This window comes from Telopea speciosissima, chromosome 3 (genome assembly GCF_018873765.1).
Source record: "Telopea speciosissima isolate NSW1024214 ecotype Mountain lineage chromosome 3, Tspe_v1, whole genome shotgun sequence".
NCBI lineage: Eukaryota > Viridiplantae > Streptophyta > Magnoliopsida > Proteales > Proteaceae > Telopea > Telopea speciosissima.
This window is the reverse complement of record NC_057918.1, coordinates 5,867,078-5,883,195: the sequence shown is the minus strand read 5'-3', so window position 1 is coordinate 5,883,195 and position 16,118 is coordinate 5,867,078. Positions and strand designations below refer to the sequence as shown.

The following is a 16,118-nucleotide window of genomic DNA, read 5'->3' as shown; positions in this document are numbered from 1 at the left end:
GTACTGAGGAATGATATGATTCTGATTGAAGGAGCTAAAAGAGCAAAGGGCAGGGCGAAAATGACCATAGGAGAGACTGTGAAGAATGATATGCGTAGTCTGGGTCTTGTACCAAGTATGACCTCAGATAGAGCCTTTTGGAGGGCAAAGATCCATGTTGCACACCCCATATAGCTGAGATTTCCTTGACTTCCTGAGCTGCACCTATTTTCTCTTACTTTCATTTCTCTTTTTGCACTTCTCATCTCTTGTGTCTTCATTTCTTCTTTTCTCTTACTTTGATTTGCAGGGATCCATGTAACCGACCCCATTTAGATGGGAGAAGGCTTAGTTTGTTGTTGTTGTTGTTGTTGTATTTAGAGTGCAAAACGAGCTCGTTGGATTAGGTTTAGAACCAATACAGGCTGAACTCAAATATATACTTACTAGTTCAAACTCAAATCTAATGTGCTGACTTGGGCTAACTTGGTTTATCTTTGCTGGGGATTGTGTCCTGTATTCAGACTTGTAAAATGACAATAACTAGACATTGTTAATCTTAAGTGCGGGTATTTGGTTGATCCTGGCTGCAATCGATCTCTTGCTGGTTTTGCTGGTTCTAGGTCGACTTTTGCATTATACATATTATTAATATCTACTATATGGGAAAGAGATCGCTGCCTGGGCCTCTAGAGCCTGCATGCACGCGCTGGCCAATAGGAGCACTCACGCAAGCATCGTCTTGGATGGGATTTCCGCCTTTCCATGGGGGCAGCACAGTACTTTCGCCTTGGTAATTTGATGCCATACCTCTAATCCAATAGCTTAGCTTTTTAGTGTTTTGGAGAGTTCATGGCCATGCTGACTTTGGTGACAATTTTTTTGTTGGGATTCTTGTCCTTGTGTGAAGAGTGTCTTGTATATTTAAGTTTGCAATTGTATCTCTGTACTGAGATTAACTCTTTAATTCCTTTCAAAGAGTAAAATTTTCTTGATTGGATAAAAGTATTAAATTGATATCTTAATTAGGTTGACGTTGATTGTTTTTGTTCTTGTTATATTTGTTTCACATTTAATTGATGCGATCCTTTTGGTAATACTCTTGTACTTAGCCTTGTTCAATGTTGACAGAGGAGGTATTTTTAGACACCCAACCATTGATACGCTCTATTCTTGATGGATACAATGTTTGTATCTTTGCATATGGTCAAACTGGTTCCGGAAAGACTCATACAATGGTATGCATGCTTTAATATCTTTATTCTAAGATTTTGATATCTGTGAGTTCCCTTTGTCAAGGTAGTCATATGCTGTTTGGTTGGTTAGTAGGCCATGCATTTTTTGTTGGTTTCAAAATTAATTCAGCTAAATTCCATTGTTCCAGACTGGGCCAGATGGAGCATCTAAAGAGCATTGGGGGGTCAATTACCGAGCTCTAAATGATCTCTTCAATATCTCTCAGAGTAGGAGAAGCTCCTTTATATATGAAGTTGGTGTTCAAATGGTTGAAATATATAACGAACAAGTGCGTGATTTACTTGCGAATGACAACTCCCAGAAAAAATATCCTTCCCTTATCTATTTTAGTTTTGGTCATTAAAGAAGTATGCTTTCTGCAGCTAATTGCGATGGATATAATATATAATTTTCCTTAGGCTGGACCTTCAACTCTTCTGTCTGACTGAATAAGCCTCTTTTTAAACTGGTCGCAAAATATGTTGTCTCCAGGTGTACTTTTTGTTTCTGTTAGTCAAGTTCATACTTGTGTTGTAGTATAGCATTGTTTTTACTTGGTTATTAATGAGTCTGTAAACTTCTTGGTTTCTTTGCTTGTCTTTGAAACTAAAGAAGATTCCTTTCTCTCTCTCTCTTGATACAATGAATCTTTGTTTCCCTTGACTTGCACACACTTGGGATTAAGAATACTACTCAACCAAATGGACTTGCCATCCCTGATGCAACCCTGCATCCTGTCAACTCAACGGGAGATGTCCTAGATCTAATGCGAATTGGACTAAATAATAGGGCTGTAGGTGCCACTGCTATGAATGAAAGAAGCAGCCGATCTCACAGGTTTTATTTTTTATGTAGTTGTGTATTTTCAAATTAGCTATTTTCTCAGGGTTGGTTTATCATTTCATTTATTTGTGCAGTGTTGTCACTGTCCATGTTCGTGGGGCGGATTTGGCGACTGGTGCTACTTTGCGTGGCAATCTTCATTTAGTAGACCTTGCTGGAAGTGAAAGAGTAGATCGCTCTGAGGTAACAGGAGAAAGGCTTCGTGAAGCACAGCATATTAACAAATCATTATCTGCCCTTGGAGATGTCATATTTGCCCTTGCTCAAAAGAGCCCTCATGTACCATACAGAAATAGCAAACTTACTCAAGTCCTGCAAAGCTCTTTGGGTAATTACTTTTTTTCTAGTTTTGATTGTGATAGCATCTTTCCGATTGCTTAAGATGGTATTTCTAGCTTGTAATTTTTCCCTCCCAAATTAATATTCCTTTTTCTTACCCACACTACAGGTGGTCAGGCAAAGACTCTCATGTTTGTACAGCTTAATCCAGATGCAGATTCATATTCTGAGACTTTAAGTACCTTGAAGTTTGCAGAGAGAGTCTCAGGAGTTGAGCTAGGTGCTGCACGAAGTAGCAAGGAGGGCAGGGATGTAAGGGAATTGATGGAGCAGGTCAATTTCTCCATTTCTCCATGCTTTTTATCTTGTCAAGGAAAAAGATTTAAGTTTGGAAAGCAAGAGGTTATGGAACAGTACTCGTTAGAAACTACAAATATAAATTGGATATTCATGTTTTTGGATAGGGTTAAAATCTTTTACAGAAACACAATCAGTTATATGGTGATGGTCCAAGATTTCTCACTTCATTTATAGCTATCTCCTTTATAAGTCAATAAATTTGAAAGTGATTTAACGCTATCAAGTATTCATCAACATTTGATGTGAAATCATTCTTTAGGGATGGCTTACAAGAGCTAATGTGCAAACTCTATATTTTATTGGAGGGTATGATTAGCAAATTGATTTGGCATGAATTGGCTAAACAGGATTTGTTAAACCATAGGTCGGAACAGCTTCTTCCTTGTAGGTCCTTGTTGGTATTTGTTTTCAGTTTGTTCTGCGTGGCTAAAGGCCTTTTCCATGTGAGGTTGTTCTGTTTTATCAATTTCTTCATTCGAAAGAAAAATTGGATTAGAATCAATTAGAAGGGTTTTGAATGATTACTCATGGGACTAGTTGATTGGATTCAAATGGTTATTTATGGGCTAGTTGATTGGATTGAACAAGTTGAACCATTGAAGTAAAAGGGTAGAAAGTTGGTTTTCAGAAGTTCATCTCCAATTAATGGGGTTGTGTTGCTTGTAATAGGCTGATTGATATTGTTGTGATTTCAGTAAAGTATGGATTGAAAGAGGGGATTGGGAGACACAAGATGTGAACAGGTCTTATGGTGTGTTGGAACTACTTCCTCTAAAAGGCTGACCTTGTAGGAAAGGGAGGAAACAATATGTATATCAAACAGGAGCTCTAACACGGTGGACTATCCAAAGGGGGAGACGGGTGGATAAATAATTTTCAACACCTGCCCGCTCCCAGGGGGACTCGATACCGTGACCCTTGCCTACTCTGACACCATGTTAACAAAACAGAAAATTGGGAGAATGCTTGAATGATCGATTTGATCAAGCAAGCCTTATATAATAGCATTAAGAATTACATCCTAATGACCAAAACACCCCTAGCTTAGCCAACTTAGCTAAGCAATACATAAAACACATAATAAAACCCCAAAAGACCAGAATACCCCCACGGTATTCTGGTTTACATTATTCAACAGTGTGTGTGTGTGTGGAAGGGGATTTGGAAGATTTCCCGGGTATTTAGAGGCGGAATGCATTATTGTGTTACGAACAGGAAGAGGATGAGATACTGGTTTGACCATTGGTGTAGCAAAGCACCATTAAAGGATCTGTTTTTCTGATTTGTTCTCAATTGCAGGGAGGGGTGATGCGATGGTGGATGAGTATATAAAGTGGGTGGAGGGAAGACGGGTGTGGCCACCATATTTCAGACAGAATCTGAAGGACTGGGAGGTGGAGCGGGTGGTGCAGTAAATGCAAGAATTGGAGAGTGCCAACACTAAAGAAGTGGGGTCGATATTAGGGTATGGGGAATGGTGATAGGGGAAACTTTTCAGTAAAATTATATTTTAAGGTGATTTTGGAATAGGTGTGTTCTGCTGAGAGTTTGCTTCTTCGTATGGGCTGGGGTGCTTGAGAAGAGATACTTACAATGGACAACCTGATTTGAAGAGGATGGTCCATTAGAAACTTGTGTAAGCTTTATTGTGGATAACAAGAGGATGGGTAACATTTTTTAAGCATAATACAACATAAATAAACAATATATAATGGTCTCATCACTAAAGCATGTTACCATAAGTCAAGAGGATTTAAATTCCATCCACAACATTTTTTTTTTATTCAAGTTCTCAATGGAAAGTACAATTATCAAACCTATTAATAATTGAGAAGTAATAAGAAACATACTAAGCATTTAAATATAAACATTCTTAGCATATTATTAATTATTAAGGTAACAGTCTCCTACACGTTTCATTTAGGAAGCTTTACTTAAACAGCCCTAAAAATCTAACATGTGGCAAATCAGATGGGGCCCCATTTTTATGGACAGGTACACCCTAATGCCCCTGGTCTCATGTATATATGTAAATGTGTGTGTGTGTGTGTGTGTATAATATATATATATATACTCACCTCTTTGTTTTTTTATTGGACCGTACATTATTGCTGTGTGTACATATGATACATTATATCATTTTATAAGTATATGATATATAATTCAACAAAAAAAAATGTATATGGTGAACAGCCGCTAGCTCGGTTGGTTGGAGGCTTGCCGGTTGACATGCATGTCTTCCCAGGAGGTCTTGGGTTCAAGTCTCCTTGTCCAACTGTGCCATATTATGGCACCATTTCTCCTCCCCCCCTCCCCCTTGGTAGTTGTAGATCTGTTGGCTTGTCTTCGCCTTCCCTCCCCCTCTTAGCTGTAGTTGGCCATTGTCCCTAGATTAGGATAGTCCAAAAAAAAAAGAGAGTATATGATACATTGTATACTTGATGCCGTCTTAAACTTTTTTTGTTTGTTGGTGTATAATAAGCAAGTATCATATTACTAAACATAAAACAGAGTTGCTATTGACTAGGGTTTGAGAGCCCAAGAAGAGGATAGAAGGGAGGCGGACATTGCTCGAATCAAATCTGAGAAGACTGAAGATGTGTCTTCTTCCTCCCTCAATGGCAAACAAGTCGATTTGTAGACCAGTCAGGTTCCTTCCTCCTCTTCAGCGGCAACTTGCAGCAGTGACCCACTAATGTATGATTCTTCTTCTTCTGCTGCTGCTGCTGCTGGGTGGTGGCGGCAGTGGCTGCTGCTGCTGTTGCTGGGCGGTGGCGGTGGTGGCTGCTGCTACTGCTGGAGGGAGGCAGTGGCTACTGCTCTGTTGCCTGTATCGGCCATCTCAACCATATATCGGGTCATATTGATTGATATGGATCGACATGGTTTGATACACAGTATTTTTTTTAGTGTACCGTATTGAAACCTCAAATCCAGGTACGTAATGAGACTAGATACCATCTAAGTTTATTGGCTTGGGATTTAGATGATTTGATTTTGTGAATGCTTAATTGTTCTGAGGGTTTGAGTTGGGTTTTGTGTAAAGGAGGGTTTTCTTCTTGTAAAGGGGAAAGTTTTTGTTAGTTTTTTCGATGGCCATTGGTGGCTGTGAGGCTTAGTATAGCATATGAGTTTATAATTACTTTCTTCATGCTTATTTAATGAAATTCTCACTATCTTGTCTAAATAAAAAAACATTGTTGTGTTTGGTACTATGTGCTAGTGACTTAGGGTATAAAGGAGAGAGGGGGGGGGATATTAAAGAAAACAAAGTGGATAATAAGAGACAAGAAGGGAAGATAATCATCATTGGTAGACTACTAATCATTGCCTAGAGTTTCTTATAAAAGCCTCAGCATCATCAAGGAAGAAGGAGATTTGGGATTTAATACAAAAGTGAGTTTATGCAATTTTTATCCCTTGACCTTAAAAAATCAAGCAACTTCGTATATATAGGCATAAAAAGTGACTTTTATTGAGGTGGTATCATCATTTGCAGCATAGGCCATTGAATACATTGTTGAGGAGTGATATAATGGGACATTAGATTAGTTAAAAATAACTGAGGGGCATGGTTTAAAGTATCGGAAATGGGCAGCATATCCAAAATCTGATTTTAAGAGTTGTATTGGAGAGACGGTAGATACACTTAAGATACACTTGGATATGCATGGATATGCTTTTGATACATGCAAAACTAGTGTTTTTATGCATTATTTTGGCAGCATCTATTTGATTCAAATTTCATTGACATGTGCAATATAAAACCTGTTAATAAGAAGCAATTAAGGAAGAAGATTTGAAAAATTAAAATCTATTTGTGTATTAGGATGCCAGCTTAATTATACTCTAATGATCCTAACCAAGCTAACAATATGTAAGTATAAAATACTGAACATATTACTAAGTATTAGGTAACATATGTTAAGTATATTTACATTAACCATAGTACTACTCTACTAGTAACATATTAAATAATCTTGAAGTAATATGTAAGTGTAATTGATAAGTTCTTAACAACAAATGTAATTATACATTATATGTTACAAATAATTCAAGATTATCCAAATCTACCTAATTTTGCATTTATTTTCAAATTCATATTATTTGAAGAGAAAACCCAAAAAAGTTCCTACGTGTGCACATTTTTTTAAAAATTTTCCAACAATATATAATAATTCAAAGGATTGGGAACAATTGAATGTCAACAAATCATTCAAGATCATAAATGACTATCTATTGAACATATTTATTGAAAAAGTATAGATTATCTATCTACAATTTTTTTTAAAAAAATTTCTGGCAATTAATAGATTTTTTATTGAAAAAAAACATGGGAACCATAGATTCATGCAAGACAAAACACATATCGAGGGTACTGCTTAAATCAAGAAATTGATTATTTCTCTAAATTTCACTAATTTTTCGATTTTGGAAAAAATAAAAAAATAGATGCACAAATTCATGGTCTTTTCAAGGATAATCCATAGATGTAGGTCAGTTTTTCAGTTTATATGTGACACTTGGCAAAAACATGCAAGAAAATTAAGAATCAAGCAAAAAATAAAAATTTTAACATTATTCAACCAGCAGCTTCGATGATCAATCTCCACTTTGATGAGCTTTAATATGAATTTTTGTTTGTTCAATAGCTTCTTCTAGGTTGTTTTTGGGTGTAGATGGGATCTTAACTTAGGTTTTGATAAAAAAAATAAAATAAAACTAGGATAAAAGTTCTCTTTCAAGAACTGGGATTTTTGGGTTTTGGAAGCCTATGCATCAAGTGCATCAGTCTGGATTGAATTGTCTCTATCCATATCCGTACCATATCAGTTCGATACTGTTGATGTAGTTCTACTTCGATACAGAAATATATTTTATGTTTCGGTTCTTTATTGTATCGGTGCGGGCCAAAACAGATGCGCAATTGCGCATCGATACTAAACCTTGCTGAGTGTAGGTGACTGAAAGTGACCTGAGAAGAAGGCTATGGGTTAACAACAATTGTGTCTTTAAACTGTTGAATGGTGAAACGGGATCTGTTTAGCCAACCCCATTTAGTTATGATGCATTATGTTTGGTTTGTTATTCCATGTACACGTACATGAAGCAAAACATACATCCAGGTACTTTATATTCACCTTTCCTGTGTACGTGTGGTGAAAGAATATACAGCATTTGTTTCATGCAGACATGCATGTTTAGAGCTTCAAGTTGCCTCATGTTATCATGTTCACTTGTGAAGGATATCCAGGCAGAAAGGAGATATCATACATCATATCCATTACCTTCTCTTCAAACTAAAGAAATTATAAAACATCTTTGCTAAAAATAGTTTAGGAGTATTTTTAGCCCGTGGGGGCATCTGTATGCTTATAGAATAGTATCTTGCTATTTAGTTTTCAAAACCTATTTTAGGAGTCACCTTCTGAAATCGTGTTGACTTTTCAGGTAGCATCACTTAAGGATACAATTGCAAAGAAAGATGAGGAGATAGAGCGGTTGCAACTGCTTAAAGATGTCAGAACGGTGTCCCCCGCTGTCAATGGTGAGAAGCGGGGCACCAGCTCACTTAGGCATGGGCCTTCCTCTCCAAGCAGACGGTCCCTCAGTGTGGTTGCTGCACAACAAAGCCGGAGACTGTCAGGTGGGAAAGGCTCAGGACTTGAGAAAGCAGCATCTGATCAAGACAACTCCTCTGAGCACAGTGATAAGCATTCTGAAGCTGGTTCTCAGCAATCTATGGATGACTTTAGGCACCATAAGGAGTTTTTCCGTCAGTCAAAGCTTGCTGTGGCAGATGCAGGACAAAATTTTTCTGCAGATGTTGAGCTCTTAGGGTTTGGAGATGCGGTCTCTGAGGAGAGATTAAGTGACATATCTGATAGTGGCCTGTCCATGGGAACTGAAACTGATGGTTCAATATCAAGTGTTGTTGAGTTCAGTCTTTTCCCTGAAGGTGCAAAGCCAGCTGAGGGCACAGAGAAGTGAGTACACTTTTCTTTTTGTTTCCCCAATTTCTGTCTCAAGGGTTTGGTTGCTTACTGGGCAACTATTTTGCAGACAAATAAAATGCTGAACACCCTCTCTCTCTCTCTAATACTTTCATTAAGGTACTGGAGAAAAGCACTGTTACCATTCATTATTTCTTTAATGCAAGTAATGGATTGGTGATGATCAGCTTTAGCTGCCCATCTGATGAGACCAAGACACTGAATCATGTTTCTTGTTTATCTGAATAAAACTAGCCTGTATTCTTGCTGTGCCAGGAAATGTTTATGACCACTTCAGAAACACCTTTTTGTTTTCTTTTTCCTTGTCATTTTCTGCCATATGAGATGGTTTTCTTTTTCCCTGTATTTAACGCGTGCAAGGTCATACATCTTTGTTTTGGCAGTAAGACCCTTTCAAGGGTGTACCTGTGTACGAAACTCCTTTCATTCTAGGGGCATTCCTTTTATTCTGTTTCTTTATCTGTTTGGTGTAGCCCACAAACCCCAACCCTGATTTGGGATTTAGGAGTAGGGGTTGGTTAATTGAGTATCTTTTTTTCTTTTCATTCTATATTAAAATTAAATATGTAATTTATTTTACCCTTTTTATCTTATAATTTATATATAATAGTAATTAATTTTATATAATATAAGTTTTTCTTTTCTGTATCTTCAAGTCATTTTTTTGTATACAGTTACAGGATTAGGATTTTATGTCTAAGATTTTATTTTATTCTTATTTAAAATAAATGTAAGAAAAACTAAATCAAATAATGGTGAATGCTAAAACTAGAATCTATTGAATCTTTTTGAAGAGTTGGGAGAGGAGGTAGCCTGATATAACAAAAGGACTGAATATAGTAGAAGATTAGGCCAGAAGAGAGGGAAAAAACTCTCGCATAGAACAGAGCAGGGGGTAGAAGGTGGTGTAAAAGGGTGTTAAACCATGGTTTAAGTGCACAGTATCAGATTGGGGATCGGTCGCCCTGGAAACCGATCGATACGGATCAGCCTGGATCAGACGGTTTTGCCCCTGGTTTTCCTTTAAATTTAGTTTTTTGACAGTTTTACCTTTGGTCCATACCGTACCACCGATACGGGACCGGCCTGTGATCGGTACCTCAAACCATGTGTTAAACTGGTGTCTTTCAAATGGAACTGGAGGAAAATGATATTTGAGGGTGATATCTCAAGTTTGGCCGTTTGGGAGCAATCGGAGTGCTGAATAGGAAGTTATGAGCAAAAAAGAAAGAGCTAAAACTAATTCAGAAACAGAGCATCCGATGGGTAAAGAGAGAGGCTAAGGATTTATGGAAAAAAGTAGAAGCTAGGGAAGAATAGATGAAGGAGAAGAGAGGAGCTAAGAGAGAAACTAACCTGAAAGAGAACAAGAGAGAAGAAATTGGTTAGAAGAGGAAGAAGAATCTTCAGCAACACATTGCTATAAGATTAGCTAAACAGCCACCCAGAATTCAAATTACATCACTTTGAAAACCACCAAATCAATAGTTACATTGCACATATTTATAGAGTTTACTACTCCTTAAACTTTGAAACTTTCTTATGTGGTTCTGATTTAAGTGTGAAAACCAGTACCAATCAGGATCGATCGATAACAGTGAAAAATATTCAGATTCAAGAGAAGTCCCATAAAACCAGATCAACAACTCAGATCAGCCACAGGGCTGGGCGAGTGGTCCTTTATAGGGGTATAACAGTTGCTGAAAAACTAAGCTACATCCAATGGTCAGATCTGCTGATGTGGACAACTCCTAGTGACACTAAGATAGGTCAAATTCAGTCAAACTAGGAATCAGATATATGATCTATGATAATTAGTTTAGATGAAACAGATCATTAAACATCAGAGATTAAATAGCCCTCAAAGTAACAAGAACCAAATCCCACTTTGAGTAGGAGTGCAGTATCCATACGGCAGATTCAGAACTTGACAACAGATTAGTGTGTAGAATACTGACCATATAAGAATGTTGAAATCAGAACTTGAATCAGCACTGTAGATCACCTTGATTCCAGCAGTCCTAGTGAGAGTAGGACAGCTATATCGCACGAAACTCAATTGCAGGTTATGGAAGAACAGAATATTGAATTTATTAACCTTCAAACTAACATCAAAGAACAGAAGAATGGTACCTGGGCTTCCTACTGCAAGGTATTGATTGGGTTCACCACCATTCACACTTCTTGAATCACCACAACAGGGCCTGTTGAATCACCACAACAAGGAGCATTCTGAATTACCACAGAACCAAAAGCAAGAGCAAAACTTTATTCATCAAATTCATGTACAATGCTGGATCGCCTTACAAACTTATATAAAATACTCCAAAACAGACTCGAGCACTAAAAAGGAAAGGCCTAAACTAATCCTTAATTAATAAGGTAGCCTAAATTGACTAGTGTTGTTTGGGGAAATATGGTTTATGTCAATGAGACACAGCCAATGCTTTATTTATAATAGAATAGAGGAGTACAAGCACAGAAGTATCCCTATGGACAATTCTACCCTTATACCCATATTAAAACACTCCCCCTCAAGTTGGTGCATAAAAGTCACACATGCCCAACGTGCACACAATAGGTTGGAAAACTTTACTACTGAGACCTTTGGTAAACACATCAGCCAATTGGTTCCAGACTAAACAAATGGAACCCATATCAGACCCGATTCCAGCTTTTTTAAGAAAGTGACGATCAATCTCCACATGCTTCATTTGATCATGTTGAACTGGATTATGAGTGATACAAATAGCTGATTTACTATCACAGTATAGCATCATAGGAAGAGTAACATGAACGTCCAAATCAGTCAAAAGACTTTGGAGCCACAATAGTTCTCGAATACCATGGACCATAGCCCGAAACTCCGCTTCAACACTAGACATAGCCACCACAACCTGTTTCTTGCTTCTCCAGGTAACCAAGTTACCACCCACGAAAGTGTCATAGACGGTTGTGGATCTACGATCATTAGGAGAACGAGCCCAATTTGCATCTATGGAGGCTTCAACATTAAAGATGATCACGGGGAGAGAAAGGAACCCCTTTTCCTGGAGTAGACTTCAGATAACGGAGGATACGAAACACAAGTTCCATATTGGTGGAGTATGGATCATGCATGTACGGGCTAACAAGACTCACAACATAGGGAATTTCTGGCCGAGTATGGGAGAGATAGATTAACCTCCCCACCAAACGCTGATATTGTCCTTTATCTATAGGTTCACCATCCTTGCTTGAAAGATGAGCATTAACATCAAAAGGAGTATCTGAAGGCTTGCACCCCAACATACCAGTCTCTGATAGGAGATCAAGGGTATATTTGCACTGAGAAAATCCTCTAGTAGACTAAGCCAAGGAAGTAGCGAAGTTGACCCAGATCTTTAAGCTTAAATTTCTTGCCCAGATATTCCTTGAGATGAGAAATTTCTTTTGTATCATCACCTGTGACGACAATGTCATCAACATATACAATGAGAATTGCAATCTTACCACCAGACCGCTTGATGAACAATGTGTGATCCATATTGCTCTGGGTACAGCCAACATACACCATAGCCTTGTGAAATTCTCCCAAACCAAGCACAGGGAGGCTGCTTCAGCTCATACAATGCTCGTTTTAGTTTGCATACCTTTCTTTGAGTTTTATGACCTGCACAAAACCTTGGGGAATCTCCATATACACTTCTTCAAGTTCGCCATGAAGAAAGACGTTCTTAACATCAAGTTGTTGTAGTTCCCATCCCAGATTTATAGCACAAGAAAGTATGATGCGAATAGTGTTCATCTTAGCAACTGGAGTGAAGTCTTCTGATAATCAATCCCATAGGTCTGGGTAAATCCTGGCAACAAACCTGGCTTTATAGCGATCCATTATGCCATCTACTTTCTGCTTCATTGTGGAGACCCACTTGCAATTGACAGTCTTCTTATGTGGAGCAAGACTGACTAAATCCAACATGTCATTTTTTTCAAAGCCTGCATCTATTCAACCATAGTTGTTTTCAACCATGGGTCTGCAAGAGCTTCCTGCCAGTTTTGAGGAAGAGAAACAGAGGACAAAGGCGATAGGAAGGAGAAAGTGAAGTATAAGAGACAACCTGAGCTATAGGATGTTGAATACAAGACCTTTCCTTTCTGGACAGCAATAGTGTTGGCAGAATCGTGGGTTAGAAAGAGAGAATGAGAGAATGGAAATAACTTATTTTCATTGATAGGTAAGCCCTTCTATTTATAATAGAAGGGAAATTACAAAGAGACTAAACTAGGCGATGTGGGCCTAAAACGCACATAACCCACTTACACTTAATAACATAAGAAGAATAAAACTACCCCAAAAAGACCAAAATACCCCCACGGTATTCTGGATTACATATTCCTATACTCCCCCTCAAGCTGGATTATACAAATAAGCAAAAAGACCAGAATACCCCCATGGTATTCTGGATTACATATTCTAACACTCCCTCTCAAGTTGGCGCATACAAGGTACTAATGCCCAACTTGAGCAAAATGGGAAAAAACTAAGTTATAGCAAAATCCAGCTTGGCAGATGAATGCAGCTCCCAAATAAACCTTCAAGAACTTGAAAAATAGATCTTCAAAACCTGGGCAGACTTGATCAGCAAATTGGGACTGGAATGTCTTCCAAAAAAGGCAGCTTTCACCAATCTTCTATTGCTGTCCAGTGATGAATCTCTGAATGATAATCTTGAAGATAAGTAACTAGGGTAGCGAGCAGATGAATCAAGCAGCAGAAAAGATCAAGCAGCGGAAAAAATCAACCCAACTGTAGAACCTCATATAGGCAGGCAATAACCAAACGTCTTCAATACTTTAATACTTCAATCTCCCCCTTATGGGAAACTCAACCCAATAACAAAGTAGATACCCATTGGCAATGGTGAAAACTCTGATCTTCTATGTGTTGCACCAAGTGTTCCTGCAAGTTCTGCTTCTACAATGTCTGCAGGTGTATTGTACATAATCACCCCCTCACGTGTAGTACACGTGGACATAACAGAGAGGTAGTGGGAATTGCAGGGAAGGAAGCTAGGAGGGGAAGAGGGAAACAAAAAGGGGGCAGGAGGAGAACAAGAAGGAGAGAGTTGTTGACCTTTGGGGGTTTGGATGCACCTTGAGTATGCTCTGTTCCAACTCACCCCAACCAGAACCAGGTTCAGGACTAAAGAATTCTTGAAGAGGGAGGGGGAGTACCGCAGAGAGAGAGGGGCAGACATCGGGGGAGGGTGAGAGTCGATCCGATGGAGAGGGTGAGGTTGCAAGGGAGGACTGGGGAGAGAGAAGAGAGGAAGATGTGTTTTTTAGAATTTTTATTTTTGGTAAATTTTTATTATTAAAATGCCCGATTCTCATCCAAGTTCCAAAACGGGGTATCAAGCTGCGAGTTGGCCTGATTTCTTGACCGATCACTCCCGATTCAAAAAGGAATTGGAATTGGAATTGGAATTGGCTGGGGCCGATTTAGACCCCGATTTCGATTCCTTTAACCTTGAATTAAATCCTAAAACTTAAAAATAGAAACTATCCTATAGAGACTCTAACAAAATAGAAACTAAAAATTAGAAACACTAATTTCGTAGTTGCCTTGCGCCCCACATATTTGGGTTTATAAACTGGCCCTTTACAAAAGTAGTCCCGGAAATAGATAGCTGATGGTCCATATGACCCAACATGGGCTCAAAAGAAGGCCTACTCAGGCCCAGTTGACCAGTCCTACCTGCATCATTGTTTTGGCAGTACAACTTCTTCACTTGTGATCTTGTTTTCCCTTGATGGCATGCACAAGGCTATGGTTAGTGACCACTGCTCGTCATGCTTTTATATTTTATGTTTTTCAATGAGAAAAATGCAACTGAAGTTTTGCTTTTAGAATCGAGCTATTTTGAGATCCAGCATTGTATATTATTTTAATCTTCCAAGTGGATAGGGTTACAAATTATAATGTCACCTAGTGGTTAGTGTACTTCAAATTCTTTCTTATCACTGTCTAGTCCTCCCAATATCATAATGTGTGGTACTGGTGTAAGGAAGCATTTGAATTGTAAAACGCAGAAGCTGAAAACGACCTCCCATAAATTGATAAGTGATTGGGTTATATAAGCTTATTTTTTTCCTTGAAACAGGGAGCTTTAGTGCTGCTTGAAGAGGCTGGTCTCCTTTCCCCTTTGCAGTGAATAGAGTTGTAATAACTGTCTGTGTAACAACAAGAGTAATATGAAATTTAGTTGATCTATGGAAACATTCTGATAAAATCCTTGCCAGATGATGATGCTTTTCTTTCGCAAGCTTTAATACAGGAAATCCTAGTCATGCTAATAACTTGTGCGGTACTATCAAAATAAGTCTGGAGTTTGATACGGAAACATTCTGACAAAATCGTTGTTACATGTTGCTTCTTTTGATTCACTAGCTTGGATACAGGAATTGTTGGTCATGCTAATGAATGGTTTCTGTACCATACAAATAAGCCTGAAATCTGATTTTATTTTGCTGAAAGTTCTTGATCACTAAGTGCAGGTCAAATCCAGACCCATCCAAACTTCCTAATCCGGCACAGAAACCAGTTCAAACAGGGTCAGTTCGACGGTCATCATCGAAGGAGACCTTGAAGGTGTCAACAAGTATGTACATTTTGATATTTTGACACTGATAGATCCTTGCAGTATTGAGAACTTTGCTACCATCACTTTGGATTTGCTTTTTGGTTATTTGATACTCATTTGACCATGCCTCATCTTTGCTTACTAATGAATGCCCCTGGCAGGTTCTAAAAAAATCTCCACCAGTGGTAACCCCTCCACGGCCAAGTCCACCAAACGATGGCAGTAAAATTAGAAGGCATTCCGACAGAAAATTTTTCTTGTCATCATGGATTTGAACCGATTTTCCAACACCATGTAGCTTGTATTTTATTCTACTGAGGTTTCTCGCCTCTCATTCTTATTTATTGCCTGCCACATTTTGTTGCTATGTGGGCACCCTTGTATTTGTGCAGGCTACATGCCAACATGTAATATATTAGTTTTTCTCCTCTTGATTGTGTCTGGGCTTCGTGTACTTCATTGTTCTCTGTGTTTGTGTTCCCAAAGTACGTACACTATATTCTTTGAAGGGTGGTAAGGCACTGAAACTCAGCTCAATGTATCAGGTGCCAAGTTTCACTCCTGCAGGCTATGAACTATGCACCGTCCAGAAGGCAGCTCCATCAGCAAGATATGACAGGTTGAGTTGGTGAGCCATACTACATGTGCACAGTGGTTGTGCTGGATTGCGGTGCTTATTTATTGTTCTCTACAGGGGCACGTGGAAATGTATTTCTTGGCACATAGTTAATCCACCTCGCAATACATTCCTCATTTAGACCCTGCATATCTCAAAAAGATT

At 38.5% G+C, this 16,118-nt stretch overlaps 1 protein-coding gene across 1 annotated transcript in view; it reads left to right on the top strand.

The window, feature by feature from the left end:
• The window catches only part of LOC122653698 (kinesin-like protein KIN-14C), a 31,357-nt gene extending 15,592 nt beyond the window's left edge, over positions 1-15,765 (top strand). Inside the window, exons 16-23 of the mRNA XM_043847633.1 lie at positions 1,111-1,217; positions 1,364-1,542; positions 1,888-2,052; positions 2,133-2,386; positions 2,507-2,670; positions 8,149-8,684; positions 15,252-15,355; positions 15,499-15,765. Coding sequence (XP_043703568.1) covers positions 1,111-1,217; positions 1,364-1,542; positions 1,888-2,052; positions 2,133-2,386; positions 2,507-2,670; positions 8,149-8,684; positions 15,252-15,355; positions 15,499-15,563 — 1,574 coding nt within the window. The 3' untranslated portion in view covers positions 15,564-15,765. The remainder of the gene's footprint in view (positions 1-1,110; positions 1,218-1,363; positions 1,543-1,887; positions 2,053-2,132; positions 2,387-2,506; positions 2,671-8,148; positions 8,685-15,251; positions 15,356-15,498) is intronic.
• Positions 15,766-16,118: the final 353 nt, after the last annotated feature.